At 40.9% G+C, this 17,807-nt stretch overlaps 1 protein-coding gene across 2 annotated transcripts in view; it reads left to right on the forward strand.

The window, feature by feature from the left end:
* The first annotated feature begins 850 nt into the window (after nucleotides 1-850).
* Nucleotides 851-17,807, forward strand: part of nup214 (nucleoporin 214) — a 66,334-nt gene continuing 49,377 nt past the window's right edge. Inside the window, exons 1-14 of one of the 2 annotated variants that reach the window (XM_056458882.1) lie at nucleotides 851-1,036; nucleotides 3,314-3,509; nucleotides 3,609-3,760; nucleotides 6,346-6,547; nucleotides 8,198-8,268; nucleotides 8,423-8,486; nucleotides 8,898-9,001; nucleotides 9,934-10,040; nucleotides 10,136-10,202; nucleotides 10,640-10,766; nucleotides 11,478-11,636; nucleotides 15,662-16,361; nucleotides 16,920-17,032; nucleotides 17,451-17,509. In XM_056458882.1, coding sequence (XP_056314857.1) covers nucleotides 995-1,036; nucleotides 3,314-3,509; nucleotides 3,609-3,760; nucleotides 6,346-6,547; nucleotides 8,198-8,268; nucleotides 8,423-8,486; nucleotides 8,898-9,001; nucleotides 9,934-10,040; nucleotides 10,136-10,202; nucleotides 10,640-10,766; nucleotides 11,478-11,636; nucleotides 15,662-16,361; nucleotides 16,920-17,032; nucleotides 17,451-17,509 — 2,163 coding nt within the window. In that variant the 5' untranslated portion in view covers nucleotides 851-994. The remainder of the gene's footprint in view (nucleotides 1,037-3,313; nucleotides 3,510-3,608; nucleotides 3,761-6,345; nucleotides 6,548-8,197; nucleotides 8,269-8,422; nucleotides 8,487-8,897; nucleotides 9,002-9,933; nucleotides 10,041-10,135; nucleotides 10,203-10,639; nucleotides 10,767-11,477; nucleotides 11,637-15,661; nucleotides 16,362-16,919; nucleotides 17,033-17,450; nucleotides 17,510-17,807) is intronic. The other variant, XM_056458883.1, reaches the window with a different exon arrangement.

A 17,807-nucleotide genomic window follows, 5' to 3' on the forward strand; every position in this document is an offset into this window, starting at 1 on the left:
TAATAATATGCTTTTAAATCACAGAAATAAATTACATTTGAATAAAAGGTAATTAATTTATAATTAATTCTAATTAAGATGCAATATTCGTATATTGTTTTATTTTCCTATTGTTACATTTATGTATTTATCGATCAATCTATGTTAGCAGGTTTGGTCCTCCATATATTTGCCTCCATATGTTTGATTTAAACTAAAAGTATAATAAAAGTTATGTGAACGTAGCATGTGTACGCATGCGCAGTGTCTCCACTGTTGATCAGTTTTAGATGGGATACAGCTGCGGATCCTCACGTAAATATAGCGAATTTTTTTAATGAATAATAAATTGTACAGAAATAATCCTTATTTTCACATTACTGTGAGGAGTATGTCGGGTTGGGATATGTGTAGACGTTAATATAATAAATACTGTAAATATGACTCGTTATAATTGCTGCTATTACACTATTATGAAGGGGTAAGTTTAGGCTGGAATGGGGGTATAAGTTAATAAAATACAATTAATGGGTAATTTAATTAACAGTATAAATAATTCTCGTTATAATTGCTGTTTTTACATTACTATGAGTGGTAATGTGGTATGTTAATAAAGTACTTGTAATTGTATTAATAGTATAAGTAATTCTCGTTATAATAAGTGTTTTTACATTACTGTGAGGGTTGGGTTTAAGGTTGGAATGGACGTATACGTTTATAAAACACAATTGATGGGTAGTTTTATAAATAAAATAACCAATTCTCGTTATTCTCTGGCCGCAGCTGTATCCCTTCTAGCAACAACCCCAGAAGAGGTCGCTGTCAGAAATGACGACGCACTTTTTAGCTTCAAAACAAGCTTGAGCGTCACTTCCTGCTGAAGTTCAGCGCGGGTTCGTGCTAACATGAGTTAGAGAAGAGCGGAATAAATTCATCAGTTTATTAATAACAGCTTTATTATTTTTACTTTGAGCTATTATTGTTGTTCACGGAATTGGCGGGAGTCTTCGCAAAGATGGCCGACGATCCGGACTCCATTCCTGAGAGAGAGATGAAGGTGAGGATTAGCAGAAGAGCGGAGAGGATAAATATTGATATTATTGTGTTATTATTATTATTAATATTAATATTAGTCTCTCCGTATGTGGTTGAGGGTAGTTGCACATAATCTATGCTGACAGTGAATTCCTGCCACTCGTGTGTGAGTGTTTGCCCACGTGAATAAATAAACGATACTGTTTTAAACGATATAAGTGTATTATACTGTATGTATTATAGCATCTACAGTTATTTGTTAATGACTGTTCCAGCATACTGTAGTATTAACTATAGTAAACTGATCAACTGTAAGAAGTACTGGAGTATACTTCAGATTTGGTGTATTGAATTATACGTTAATGTACAGTTGTCGTAAACTACAGTGTACTATAGAATCACAGCCGATCAATACAGTTATTTTTACTATAAAATGCTAAAGAAAGACTGCAGTATTCACTGTAAATTTGACCGCAGTCAAGTGATCCGCCACATGAGAACAACCGGTCAAGCCCCAATAATTCTGTATGAGGAATTACGGTAGAGAAGCTAGGGCAGCCAAAACCCTCACACAGACATATATTTCAGCGGTTATTGGCTAAATGTGTGTGGTAAAAAGAAAACATCCATTATTTAAAATCAAAAATGTACTTTTTAAAGTAAATATGACAATATATAACATTAAATATTTCATTGCTGAGTTTTGGAGTTTTGCAAAAGTCTGCCAAAATAATTTCACACTGATGGAATTCATGCTTTTTTCACTGATATTAATAATTTCTTTAGAGTTAACATGACATTTATGCCAATTTTCAAGGCAAAACAAATGAAGTCTGCAAAACGCATCTGTTTTTTTCTACTGCTATTGCTGAGAATTCTGCCATAGTGGACTTGAAATATTTAATTAATTCTATTTCAGGATGAACTTGACTCAAAGGTGATTGGCATGTACAGCTGGATATGGCAGGAAAATAAAGGCAAAGTCTGCAAGAATACATTACTGATCATTTCCAGCTTTTTCTACATGCACTAATAAAGTTTCTTCAGAGTTGACAAGACATTTCCAATAAATTCTGATTCAGGATGACCTCGACTCTTTCCATGGGAAATTTCATTGGCATTTACAGCTCAATTTGGCAGAAAAATAAAGAGAAAGTTTGAAGAAGTACATTACATCACTGATCCTTTCTTGATTTTTCTACTGCTGTAGCTAATATTCCTTCAGAGTTGACATGAAATATTCAACGAACTCTGGTTCAGGAGGACCTTGACTCTTTACCAGCTTCCATATAGAATTACAGCTGAATTTGGCAGAAAAATGAAGGCAAAGTCTGCAAGAATACATCACTGATCATCTTCTGCTTTTTCTACCTGTACTATTAAAATTCTGTTAGAGTTGACAAAAAATATCCAGTCAATTCTAATTCAGTATGCCCCTGACTCCCTCCATGCCAGCATTCTCAGCGATTTACCGCTGAATCTTGCAGAAAAATGAAGATAAAGTATGGAGTAGTGCATTACATCAGTGTTTCCCAACCCTGTTCCTAGAGGCACACCAACAGTACATATTTTGTATGTCTCCCTTATCTGACCCACTCGTGTCAGGTTTTGGGGTCTTTTCTAATGTTCTGCTGAGTTGATTCAGGTGTGTTTGATTAGGGAGAGGTTGAAAATGTGTACTGTTGGTGTGCCTTCAGGAACAGGGTTGGGAAACACTGCATTACATCACTGATCCTTTCTTGCTTCTCTCATTTTCTTTTCGGCTTAGTCCCTTTATTAATCTGAGGTAGCCACAGCGGAATGAACCGCCAACTTATCCAATGTTTTATGCAGCGGATGCCCTTCTAGCTGCAACCCATCACTGGGAAACACTCATACACACTCACTCACACACATACACTATGGACAATTTAGCCTACCCAGTTCCCCTATAACGCATGTGTTTGGACTGTGGGGGAAACCGGAGCACCCGGAGGAAACCCACGCCAACATGGGGAGAACATGCAAACTCCACACTGAAATGCCAAATGACCAAGCTGAGGCTCAAACTAGCGACCTTCTTGCTGTGAGTTGATTGTGCTACCCATTGCGCCACCGTGCTGCCCATGTCAGATGTTCTGGGTGTTTACTATTGCACACATCACAAACTTTAGCACGCTGGACCCGAATACAGCTCTCCTTCAGATTCACACACAGAGAAGCTCACTTCAGTCAGTTTGGCTTGTTAGCTGTGTGTAATGGATGCTATGTGTAAGTTGTTGCTGACACACACTCTCACACACCTTCTGAATGTGTCCAGGACTTCCAGTTCCGTCAGATGAAGAAGATCCGTGTGTTTGAGTCGTGTGCGGATCTGCCGAAGGAGCGCTGCAGTCTGCTCTGCGTCTCCAACAGGTACGGCCTGACAATCGCCGGCCGAGAGCGAGCGCTGAAGCTGTTCTGGACCCGAGACGTGATCGCAGCCGGACGCACAGAGGGAAACCCGAATGACACCGGTGGGTGTGTTTGAGTATATGTGTGGTGACTGTGCTCAGACTGCGATGTGTGTGTTCACTCATATTCAAACCTGTGTGTGTGTGTGTGTGTGTTCTCAGTGGAGTGTGCGTGCGCAGTCACAGCAGATGTGGACGTGTGTCTCCATCATATTTCTCTGAGCTGTGATGAGCTCAGTCTGTGTGTGTGTGGATCGGGAGACGCTGCAGAGCTCATCATACACTTCTATGACGTGCGCAGCTTCCTCAACAAGGTCAGTCTTCACTCTTTACACTTCACTCTGCTTGTTTCAGTCCGTGATTTAAATCTTAAACATGATCAGCGTCTGCACGATGGAGAGCTGTTAGACTGATTTCCTTTTAATAATTATTATTACCTTGAATAATAGAAGATATTTAGTATTTGTACTGCTTTTATAGAAGTAAACACATTTAAAACAATTAATAGTATCTAATCCTACAAAGGTGGCTCAGTGGTTAGCACTGTGGTTTGCATGTTCTCTCCGTGTTGGTGTGGGTTTCCTGTGGGTGCTCCGGTTTCCCACACAGTCCAAACACATGCACTATAGGGGAACTGATGAACTCCATTGACCGTAGTGTATGAGTGTGTGTGTGTGTGTGTCAATGAGTGTGTATGGGTGTTTCCCAGTACTGGATTGCAGCTAGAAGGGCATCCGCTGCGTAAAACATATCCTGAAATAGTTGGCAGTTCATTCCGCTGTGGCGACCTCTGATGAATAAAGGGACTAAGCCGAAGGAAAAGGAGGGACTGAATAATCCTGCAAATCCTCTCAAAATACAAGAATAAGAATATTTTCTGGTGCAAAATGTAAATCAAGTTGCACTGTTACATTTGCATTAACGAGAGAGGAAAAACAGATGTTATATTTCATAATGCCAATTAAATTAATGTAAAATACAACATTACATGCAATGTAAATATGTATTTTAATTCCTTTGCTTGACAATAACATATTTAACATTTCGCAATCTTCAGAACAGAAATAGAAATGTGTGTATATTTTTTATATATATATATATATATATATATATATATATATATATATATATATATATATATATATATATATATATATATATATATATATATATATATATATATATATATATATATATATACATTATACACAATTTATTTATTATTTATTTATTTGTTTATTTATATGAATGATTTATTGGGGTATTCACTATAAGCAACATTTAACGTCAAGCCAAAATGAGTTTGTTAAAGTGAAACTGAAATTAGTAGCATGTGAAGTTTGCTTTGCAAATACAAACACGTCCGTCATTCTACACCAGTGCATATGAGTGCTGCTGCTTTGAGTGCTTTATGTTAAGTGCATTATATACATTTACATTACACACTTCAGATCAATCTTGATGATAATAATTGTGGAACCAACATCACTACTTGCCATACACTTTAATGCACATATACACTTATTTAACATGCCAATTTGCACATAACAGCTGCACATATAACGTTGTATATAGTAATAAACATGTACATACACTTGTCAATTTGTATATTTGCACTCACTACTTACTTCTATTTTTTTTTAAATATATTTATTATCTGTTTTTTGTTCTGTCTCTGTAATCCTGTTGCCCTGTAGAAGCTCTGTCACCAAAACAACTTCCTCGTATGTGTGAACATACCTGGCAATAAAGCTCTTTCTGATTCTGATTCATTAGAAACAGAACTAATATACTGGGAAATAAGCAACAAATATTATTTTGCCAAAAACTGGTGCCTCACTATTATGGCTTTTCTCTTATAATTATTTATTTATTTATTTATTTATAGAACAGTTCTGTCTGGTTCTCGAATCTGATTGGATATATTGCGATATTCTGCAATAACAGCACTCATACAGCCTCTTCACTCTTGTGTATTACTCGTGCGCACAGAGTGACAGCAGATTAATAAACTCACTTCAGTTTGTCAAATATTGCAGCTGTTAGACAACATTATGTACTTTTGAGGCTGTTTTAGATAAAATGTAGTTGTTTAGATTGTAACTATGCAGTTTATTTATAAGGATAGTGCCTATATATTTATAACTTCTGAGATTCTGCGTGCATCAGCCTGTCATACTGAGCAGAGCAAAGAGGGTTGACGTTTCACCACAAGATGGCGACAGAGACCGCTTAATAGGTCCTTAGAGGAGAACAATGTAAATTTTCAAATGACAGCTGATCAAATCATTATTAAACTGGAAAGGGACTTTCTAAGCTGATCTATCTCTCTCTCGTATGCTGCAGTGCTGTATTTATACCACAGTAATCTACTAGTGTTTGCTTCGCTTTGGCTTTTTGGGGTTAATTATTGTGATCTCCCGATTGCAACAGAAATACTGGGAAATCTCTGTAGACTGATGGCATTTCATGCTGTTCAGCCTTATAATCTTAAAATGTGAGCATAATCAGCTGTTTTGTCGACACTTTAGACATTACGCTAGAGAATCATTCAAACACTAGCTCTACAGTGACGTTTGTGAATGAGCAATAGTTGGTGGAAGAAAGTAGTTCCTCCTACAAAGAATTTTCAGACTGTCCCAGTTTGATTTTCTTTTTTATATACACAAATATGCCGTCGAACTGTTGTATAAACGCAATATCACACGAGTAGCAGTGCGATATGGCTGTATATCGTCACTAGTGGGACACTAAGGCCTGCGGCTTCGAGCCAACACACGCCTCCCATCAGTGCTGATATACAGCCATATTGCACTGCTACTCATGTGATATTGCTCATATATCTCTTTATGGGTGAGGATCATGAGTGTGTGCATGCATGTTTTGTGTGTGTGTTCAGCAGGACAGACAGCAGAAGCGGCCCTTCTGCTCCTTCAGACCGCCGGTTTCTCCAAACACACTGGTTCAGGATCTAAAGTGGAGTCCTGTGGACCCGTCCCGTCTGGCCGTCTGTCTGTCTGATGGCAGTATGATGGTGCTGGACGTCCAGGACTCGGTCACTGTCATCGCTCAGCTTCCAGCATCTACAGGAATCACCTGCGGTCAGTATCTGCTGCGATTATTATTGTGACTGCAGCTGTGTTTACATACAGAGATGTGAATTAGATTAATGCACAAAGCTGGAATATTGCATAAAACATCAGTGAATAAAGCCACGTCTCCATCAGTGATGCACAGAAGAGCATCACCTCCTCAGCTCCTGCTGCTCCTGCATAGATCTCACTGACAGAAGTGGAGTGTGCTGCACTGTTGGGATTCTCCACTGTGGTGTTTGTTCTCCTCTAATAAATGACCTGTGCATCAGAAGACCAAGACACATTTATATCTGCAGACCAACATTAATGACTCAAAGACCCTTACACACACACACATTTATATCTGCAGACGAACATAATGACACAAAGACCCTCACAAACACACATTTATATCTGCAGACCAACATTAATGACACAAAGACCCTCACACACACATTTATATCTGCAGACCAACATAATGACACAAAGACCCTCACACACACACATTTATATCTGCAGACCAACATTAATGACTCAAAGACCCTCACACACACATTTATATCTGCAGACCAACATTAATGACTCAAAGACCCTCACACACACACATTTATATCTGCAGACCAACATTAATGACTCAAAGACCCTCACACACACATTTATATCTGCAGACCAACATTAATGACCTAAAGACCCTCACACACACATTTATATCTGTCAGACCAACATTAATGACACAAAGACCCTCACACACACATTTATATCTGCAGACCAACATTAATGACACAAAGACCCTCACACACACATTTATATCTGCAGACCAACATTAATGACTCAAAGACCCTCACACACACATTTATATCTGCAGACCAACATTAATGACACAAAGACCCTCACACACACATTTATATCTGCAGACCAACATTAATGACACAAAGATCCTCACACACACACACACACACACATTTATATCTGCAGACCAACATTAATGACTCAAAGACCCTCACACACACATTTATATCTGCAGACCAACATTAATGACACAAAGACTCTCACACACACATTTATATCTGCAGACCAACATTAATGACCTAAAGACCCTCACACACACATTTATATCTGCAGACCAACATTAATGACACAAAGACCCTCACACACACATTTATATCTGCAGACCAACATTAATGACACAAAGACCCTCACACACACATTTATATCTGCAGACCAACATTAATGACTCAAAGACCCTCACACACACATTTATATCTGCAGACCAACATTAATGACACAAAGACCCTCACACACACATTTATATCTGCAGACCAACATTAATGACACAAAGACCCTCACACACACATTTATATCTGCAGACCAACATTAATGACTCAAAGACCCTCACACACACATTTATATCTGACCATCATCTGTCAAAAAATAAACCACATCACGCAGACCGATGCTGGAGTTGTGTAGTTCATGCTTGTAGTTTCTTATCAGATATAAAGCTGATCGTATGTTTATGTGTACTTCTAAATGTGTGCACATCTTGGCATTTCCATGAATTTTTTTTTATGCCGTATTTCAAAACGTGTGTTAAAATAGGCAGATGGAAACACAGCTAGTCCTGCATCTGTTGATCAGTGAGCTCATGTGTTCATTTATTTTTCTCTGGAACTGCAGTTTGCTGGAGTCCCAAAGGGAAGCAGGTTTCTGCTGGGAAGCAAGACGCCACCGTGGTTCAGTTCACTCCTGTAAGTCTGTTCAGTTGAATTAAATATAATGTGTTTGTATTACGCTTCTCACAATAATTACCATTGCACAGCAGCTTTGCACAAGGTGCACATTATTACTACATTAGTGTTTCTGATGGACTTGTGTACTTGTTTGTTTGTGTGTGTGAGACAGACATTACAGGCTAAGAAGGTGATCCCGTGTCCCAATTTCTACAGCCAGGATCACCCTGTCAAAGGTATTATTCACTGTTGTTATTGGTGCGTGTTGGCACTAGGGCTCCCCCTAACGCAATCAATAATCTCTGAGGAATATCCACAAGATAAATGTAAACGTTGCTGAATAGTAGCTCTGACAGAGACATGAGGGGTTGAAATGACTGAATAACAGCAGTTTATGGATCACAAGTGTGGTCAGTGGCAGCGTTGCCAAATCTGTAGTTTTCCTGACAGAGTTAGTACGACAGAGAGAAAGGATGATTTATTAGTAGGGCACGTTTTGTTAAGCAGATCTGGCAACCCAGTCTGTGTCGAGGGGGGAAAGGAAGTCCATATCTGTTGGTGTGTGTCATCTAAATATACTGTTAAATTTGAGACCATTATTTATGCCTTATGTATATTGTGTGTGTGTGTGTGTGTGTGTGTGTCAGTGCTGGACGTGTTGTGGCTGAGCACCTACACTTTCGCGGTGGCGTACGCAGCAGCAGATGGATCTCTGGAGACGCCGCCGGAGCTGGTGGTGGTGTCCATACCTGTGAGTGCCTCGTACAAACACACACACACACACACACACACACACACACACACACACACACACACACACACACACACACACACACACAGTACAAACATCATTCTGACAGACCCATGCTGATGCATGTGTGTGTTTGGGTGTGTTTGTATGTTTGTGTCTTTGTGGGTGCACGTCTGTGTGTATCTGTATGGGGTTTGTGTGTGTGTTTGTGCATTTGTCTGTGTGTGGGTGAGGGTTTGTCTGTTTGTGTGTGTGTGTGTATATGCATTTGTGTGTATTTGTTTGTTTGTGGGTGTGTTTGTATGTTTGGGTTTTTGTGCATTTGTGTGTGCGTGTGTGCGTGCTTGTGCATATGTTTATGCACGCCTGTGTGTATTTGTGTGGGGTTTGTATGTGTGTCTGTGTTTGTTTGTGTGTGTGCGTGCATTTGTGTCTTTGTTCGTGTGTGTCTGCATTTGTGTGCATGTGTTTGTTTATGTGTGTGCAATTCTGTTCATGCATGTGTGTGAGTGTGCGTTTGTTCATTTGTGTGTCTGTGTGTGTGTGTGTGTGTGTGTGTGTGTGTGTATTTGTTTGTCTGTTTGTGGGTGTGTTTGTATGTTTGGGCTTTTGTGTATGTGTGTGTGTGCGCGTGCTTGTGCATATGTGTATGCGCGCCTGTGTGTATTTGGGGGTTTGTATGTGTGTTTGTTTGTGTGTGTTCGTGCATTTGTGTGTTTGTTTGTCTGTGTGTGTTTTGTGTCTTTGTTCGTGTGTGTGTTTGTTTGTTTGTCCAATTGTGTGTGTTTTTTGTATCTGTTTGTGTGTGTGTCTGTATTTGTGCGCATGTGTTTGTTTGTGTGTGTGCAATTCTGTTCATGCGTGTGTGTGTGTGTGTGTGTATGAGTGTGCGTTTGTTTGTTTATGTGTCTGTGTGTGTGTCTCTCGGCCAGAAAAAGGATGAGAAGAGAGACGAGCGCTACCTGAACTTCAATGATCTGGTGTACGGCACCTGCACTGAGAGACAGCACCATTATTACCTGTGCCACATCGAGGACTGGTGAGAAACGCACACACACACACACACACACACACACACACACACACATTATGAGGATGCTGAGTTCTGACAGTGGTGTGTTGTTTCCTGTGCAGGGATCTGGTTTTGGCTGCTTCAGCTGCTGCTATTGAGGTCAGCATCATCGCCAAACAAGAGGACAAGGTAAATCTCCTGTTACACCTCACTGACGGACATCAGCACACTTTACATTTACACTTTACATACGATTAAATCTAAATAAAATGCATTAAAAATGTATTTATTACTGGAATAACTTAAACTAAATCTGACTTAAACACAACACAAATACAACTGATTTATTTATGTATATCCAGATATAATGAAGCTCATTTTCTAGTTTTCTTTAGTTATTTTTATGCTCTGAACTAAAATCTTGATCTGCAAAATTTAGATTTGAACATCTCAAACTAAAATCAACATAGAAATGACGGATTATTTAAATAGTATTAATATAGTGATGGTAGATGATGGATGTTTAAGCCAAATCCATTAATGTTATCTTCCATGTCTGTGTGCGTGCGTGTGTGTGTGTGCGTGCGTGTGTGTGTGTGTGTGTGTGTGTTTGTGTGCGCGCGCAGGTGAACTGGGAGCTTTGGCTGCTGGAAGACGCCAGTCGAGCGGAGCTTCCTGTCACGGAGAACAGCGAGGACACACTTCCTGTGGGCGTGGCCATAGATTACACCAGCCAGGAGGACATTCACCTGTGTAGGAGCGCTGTGTGTGTGTGTGGGGTCACTGGTTGTGTGTGTTTAGTGCCATCACTGGTTGTGTGTGTGTGTGTGTGATTACTGGTTGAGTGTGTGAGTAGGGTGGTCACAGGTAGTATGTGTGTAGTGGTTGCGTTTAGTGTGTTCACAGGTTGTGTGTGTAGTGATTGTGTTTAGTGTGTTCACAGGTTGTGTGTGTAGTGATTGTGTTTAGTGTGTTCACAGGTTGTGTGTGTATGTGGTGGTTGTGTTTAGTGTGTTCACAGGTTGTGTGTGTGGTGATTGTGTGTGTAGTGGTTGTGTTTAGTGTGTTTACAGGTTATGTGTGTGTGTGTGGTGGTTGTGTTTAGTGTGTTTACAGGTTATGTGTGTGTGTAGTGGTTGTGTTTAGTGTGTTTACAGGTTATGTGTGTGTGTGTGTGTGGTGGTTGTAATTAGTGTGTTCACAGGTTGTGTGTGTGTGTAGTGGTTGTGTTTAGTGTGTTTACAGGTTATGTGTGTGTGGTGGTTGTGATTAGTGTGTTCATAGGTTGTGTGCGTGTGCGTGCGTGTGTGTGTATGTGTGTGTGTGTGTGTGTAGTGGTTGCGCCTATTTGTGTGTAGTGATATGTTGTTTAGTGTTTATATATATATATATATATATATATATATATATATATATATATATATGTGTGTGTGTGTGATGTGATGTGTGTTCTGTGCTTCTCAGCTGATGAGAAGAAGGTTCCTGCTGCACCGACGCTGCTGCTGCTCTCCACTGATGGAGTTCTGTGTCCGTTCTCCTTACTGAACCTGAACCCGGGAGTCAAACAGCTGAACACCACTGCGGTACCACTGCCGCTGGACGGAGAACGAGCGCCTGCCGCCAGTAAGAGCAGACACGTGTGTGTGTGTGTGTGTGTGTGTGTGTGTGTGTGTGTTTGTGTGTTGTCAAACGATTAATCTCATCCAAAATAAAAGTTTGTATTTCCGTCATATATAGACCTTTATCTTAGAAAGCAGAATTACCCATGATGCTTTGCGTGTATGCACCAGGAGGACGCTTCAAACCTCCGGTCGGCAGCTGATGTGTGTAAAGAGTCACATTCGGACAGCTTTGAAACGATAGTCTTAATCTATTTTACTTGCTTTTAATGTCTTTGAACTAATTCTGCTGTCGATCAGCGCCACCTGCTGGACTGATTATTTAAATAATGTCATCTCATTCAATTCCTGAAAACAACTGCTGTGAGGTATTTTCCTTCATTGTCAGGTGCCATCTTGTGCAGTTTAAATGAAGCCTCGTCATCGCTAGAGTGATCATTTCCTCTTTCCTTCCAATATATAATCAACCCAAACAAATGTAATTCACCGAAATGTTTGACACACACGTAGTCCCGTTAACACACTGATTAAAAGAGCGGCACGACGTGAAAATAAAGTGGCATTTTGAAATGGCAGAAAAACACACCATGTTAAATACTACACAACACAAACTCAATCAAACACAACAGCTGTTAATGAACTTTCATGCACAAAACTGGATCATCGGATAAAAGCATGCGAATAAAGCAGCGTTTCTATCCAACGAGTCAAAGCGAACAAAATCGTCACTTCCTGATTAACTGCCGCCAAATATCAACAGTAATAGCTGAATTTACTGCGGTAGGAGAACCTGCGTCAATCTGTTCTTCATTTAATAAATGTCCTGCGCTTCAGAAGGCAATCCTGACACAGTGAACGCGCGGTGGCGTTTGAAGGTGTCAGACGTGGAGCACAGACGCTCTTGATTCTGCAGGTCATTAATAATATAATAACACTAATACTTAAACAGTCAGGTGTTTTAGAATGACCAAAACAACATTTGAGATGGTTTACAGTGTGCTCAGCCTGCTGGTTTGTCCATTTACACACATTTTGATCATCACAAGATCTCTTATAACAGAATCACATGACCTTTTTTAATGTGCATACTGAAATTTGTGTGGTAGAAGTGTTTCCATCGTAGTTTATGCGGATCTTTTCTTATTAGATATAAAGTTTATCCTACTCAGTTATGCGCATACGTTTTTTTATGCGCATTTTCAAAATGTACTCGCATCATGGTGTTTCCATCAACCGGTTTTTATGTGCATATGCAAAATACGCATAAAAATAGGTGGATGGAAACACAGCTAATGACTCCCGATTACAATTAACATGCAGATCAGCCAGTAGAGTATCAGTAGACCTCGATACCTGCTTTGTATTTTTGTAGGAAACACAGTTTAGATCTTTTCATGGTAAGAGGTGTCTGAGTTATTGCCGTCGGTCTATCAATATTGTCGGTCTTTCAATATCGTCGGTCTATCAGTATCATCGGTCTAACAATATCGTCGGTCTATCAATATCGTCGGTCTATCAATATTGTCGGTCTATCAATATTGTCTGTCTATCAATATCGTCGGCCTATCAATATCGTCGGTCTATCAATATCGTCTGTCTAACAATATCGTCGGTCTAACAATATCGTCGGTCTATCAATATCGTCGGTCTATCAATATCGTCGGTCTATCAATATTGTCGGTCTATCAATATTGTCTGTCTATCAATATCGTCGGCCTATCAATATCGTCGGTCTATCAATATCGTCTGTCTAACAATATCGTCGGTCTATCAATATCGTCGGTCTATCAATATCGTCGGTCTAACAATATCGTCGGTCTAACAATATCGTCGGTCTATCAATATCGTCGGTCTATCAATATCGTCGGTCTATCAATATCGTCGGTCTATCAATGTCGTCGGTCTAACAATATTGTCGGTCTATCAATATTGTCTGTCTATCAATATCGTCGGCCTATCAATATCGTCGGTCTATCAATATCGTCTGTCTAACAATATCGTCGGTCTATCAATATCGTCGGTCTAACAATATCGTCGGTCTAACAATATCGTCGGTCTATCAATATCGTCGGTCTATCAATATCGTCGGTCTATCAATATCGTCGGTCTATCAATATCGTCGGTCTATCAATATCGTCGGTCTATCAATGTCGTCGGTCTAACAATATCGTCGGTCTATCAATATCGTCGGTCTATCAATGTCGTCGGTCTAACAATATCCTCGGTCTATCAATATCGTCGGTCTATCAATATCGTCGGTCTATCAATATCGTCGGTCTATCAATATCGTCGGTCAATCAATATCATCGGTCTATCAATATCGTCGGTCTATCAATATCGTCGATCTAACAATATCGTCGGTCTAACAATATCGTCGGTCTATCAATATCGTCGGTCTATCAATATCGTCGGTCTATCAATATCGTCGGTCTATCAATATCGTCGGTCTATCAGTCGGTCTAACAATATCGTCGGTCTAACAATATCGTCGGTCTATTAATATCGTCGGTCTATCAATATCGTCGGTCTATCAATATCGTCGGTCTATCAATATCGTCGGTCTAACAATATCGTCGGTCTAACAATATCGTCGGTCTATCAATATCGTCGGTCTAACAATATCGTCGGTCTAACAATATAGTCGGTCTAGCAATATCGTCGATCTAACAATATCGTCGATCTAACAATATCGTCGGTCTAACAATATCGTCGGTCTATCAATATCGTCGGTCTAACAATATCGTCGGTCTAGCAATATCGTCGGTCTAGCAATATCGTCGATCTAACAATATCGTCGATCTAACAATATCGTCGGTCTATCAATATCGTCGGTCTAACAATATCGTCGGTCTAACAATATCGTCGGTCTATCAATATCGTCGATCTAACAATATCGTCGGTCTAACAATATCGTCGGTCTAACAATATCGTCGGTCTAACAATATCGTCGGTTTATCAATATCGTCGGTCTATCAATATGAATATCGAAAACCAGCTTAACTCCGCTCCTTAAGCGCCCCTCACAGAGCTTGATCCTCGCTGGCATTTCTCCTCTTGGGTTTTGGTTTTGAAATGGGGAAAAAATTCCTCCGCCCTGGTCAAAATAAGGATTTGCACAATCCATATGCACAACGCTTATGCCTGTTTCCCTTGCTCAAAAGCTTGACAGAGCCCCTGCGCGTAGCTACGCTTGCTAAGCCACGATTGGTGGGTGGCGATTTTTGGGTGTGGCTTAGTGAAGGGTCAGTAGTGCACAGTTTCTGTGTTTTGATGTAGTTGGAGTGTTTTAATTACTCACGGTCGCCTCCCTTGCCATAGTAAGCTACCGCAATATAGCGCATAAGAGAATGACGTCAGCACATAATAACCGGTTATGAAGAAAAAATTAATTTTGACACCCCTAATTGACACCCAGTTGAGAAACGCTGCTCTGGCTGATGACAGTTCTTAACGGAAGTTCTAAGCACCCTACCGGAAGGTGCTGGTCCCTGTGGCGCGCTCCATGCAGTAATGAAGAAAAAGGTCTATACATGTGTACTGTATATATTTATGTGTAAAAGTATAAACACACACACATTCTCTACATAAAACATAAAAATATACAAATAAATTATGTTTACAGTTTATTATATATATATATATATGTTAACAGTTAAACAGATTTATAGATATATATAAATCCTTATTTATATATATAAATAAATACATAAAAATGTAAATTCTGTCTTCATTTCCTCGTGCTCCACTTTTGAGTTTATTTTTCTGTTGAACACAAATGAAGATATTCTGAAGAATGCTGGAGAAAACAGACATCAGCTTCTATAGTAGGATCAAATATACCATTTTAGTCAATGTCTGTTTTCCCCAGCATTCTTCAGAATATCTTCATTTGTGTTCAGCAGGAAAACAAACTCAGAGGTGGAGGACGAGGAGATGCTGACAGTATATTTGTCTGAACAGTCTCTTTAAGTATTGTTTACCATCCAAACTCCAGTTTTAACTGTAACCTTGTTGCATATCTCGTTTCAGAGTCGTCTTTCCCTGCTGCTCCATCCTCCATCTTCCCATCATCCTCCACCACTGCTCCTCCCCCAGCCACATTATCCTTCACAGCCCCACCTCCAGTGACCTCCTCTGCCCCGCCCCCTTACACATTATCCTTCACAGCTCCGCCCTCTGCTACCTCATCATTCACAGCCCCAGCTACATCATCATTCACAGCCCCGCCCTCTTCCATCTCATCCTTCTCAGCCCCTCCCCCAACCACTTCTTCATTCTCAGCTCCACCTCCAGCATTATTCACAGCCCCGCCTCCTTCCACCTCATCTTTCTCAGCTCCGCCCCCAGCATCATTTTCAGCCCCACCCTCAGCCACTTCATCCTTCTCAGCCCCGCCCCCAGCTACTTCATCATTCGCAGCCCCGCCCCCAGCCACCTCCTCAGCTCCGCCCACCTCCTCCTCCGGTTTCTCCTTTTCTCTTCCTCCTCTGAGCTCTGCGGCTCCTCCAGGTTTTTCTCTGGGCTCCAGCAGCTCAGGTTTCTCCTTCAATCCACCCAAACCCTCGTCGTCCTCCGCTGCAGGCTTTTCTTTCAGCTCCTCCACCCTAAAGGAGGCCACTGGTGCTCCCGTTCCTCCCCAGCGTCCGCCCAGCATGTCTCCAATCATCAGTGTACCTAAAGCACCGGCGGAGCCTGCGACTCCTGCTGTCAAGATGAACCTCACTGACAGGTAGGCTTCTGTCGGTGTCAGATTTGCTATTAAGTGCGTAAACTTTTATCATGGTAAATGTGGTGTTAAGGGGTGGCTCAGTGGTTAGCGCTGTGACCTCACAGCATGAAGGTCGCTGGTTCGAGTCCTGACTAGGCCAGTCCCCGTGTTGGCGTGGGTTTCCTCCAGGTGCTCCGGTTTCCCCCACAGTCCAAATGCATGGGGGACTATGGGGGAAACCGGAGCACCCGGAGGAAACCCACACCAACACGGGGAGAACATGCAAACTCCACCCAGAAACGCCAACTGACCCAGCTGAGGCTCGAACCAGTGACTTTCTTGCTGTGAGGCCACAGTGCTAACCACTGAGTCACCATGTCGCCGCCCTGATCACAAGTCTAATTAATTGGACTCTGATTATGTAATTCAGATTACATATTCCCTTTATAATCCTGAATTGTGCGTGCGTGCGTGCGTGCGTGCGTGCGTGCGTGCGTGCGTGCGTGCGTGTGTGTGTGTGCGTGTGCGTGTGCGTGTGCGTGTGCGTGTGCGTGTGCGTGTGCGTGTGTGTGTGTGCAGGTTTTCAACAGTGGAGGCTCCCGTTCAGCCGTTCTCTCTGACCTCCACACCCAAACCCACAGCAGAGTCCAGCGGCTCCACAACAGCAGCGCTCAAACCCTCCGCTCCTGCAGGTACACACTCACACCACCACTGTCACAACAAACACACAGCATTCAGTAATTCAGTACAAATTACATGCGTGGATTTCATGCTAATTTTCCAAATCATGGCAGAAATGGACATAAAAAATGCAAATAAGTAATATAACAATGTTAATTATTATGGTTACTGTCCTAGTTTATGTGTACTTTATATACTAAATGTATAGTTAGATTAGCGCTCCAGTATATTAGTCATGGATTAAAGTAGCTCTTACGTACAGTGTTGTGTTAATATGTCATGATTGTTTATTTATGTAGCACCATGCTCCTCTGAGACACCACATTTCATCCCACTGTATGTCCTCACATGTAGAGGAATGACAATAAAGCTCAACTTCAACATGATGATGATTTTCGGGTGTGTGTGTGTGTGTGTGTTGTGTTTCAGTGTTGTCTCGGGTCAGTGTTCCTCCAGCTGCTCCTGCATCCAGCACTCCATCTGCTCCGGTATAGCACTGATCCATAATCAGTTGGTGTGTGTGTGTGTGTGTGTGTGTGTGTTTGTGTTTGTGCAGGTTTAGCTATACTTGTGAGGGCTCAGTTGTCCTTATTTATATAGTGAGATATAAAAACGACCAGCCAAGGTTATACTGGGTTTAGATTTTTATTTTATTTTTGTTTACAAATTCAGTTAGTATTAATTAGTGTTTAGAGGCAGATTTACTAGTTTTTATTAGTTTCTATATATTCAAATTGCTTAGTTTTAGTTTGTTTTTATTAGTTTCAGTGAGTACGTTTACATGGA

Source organism: Danio aesculapii, chromosome 5, assembly GCF_903798145.1.
Source record: "Danio aesculapii chromosome 5, fDanAes4.1, whole genome shotgun sequence".
Taxonomy (NCBI): domain Eukaryota; kingdom Metazoa; phylum Chordata; class Actinopteri; order Cypriniformes; family Danionidae; genus Danio; species Danio aesculapii.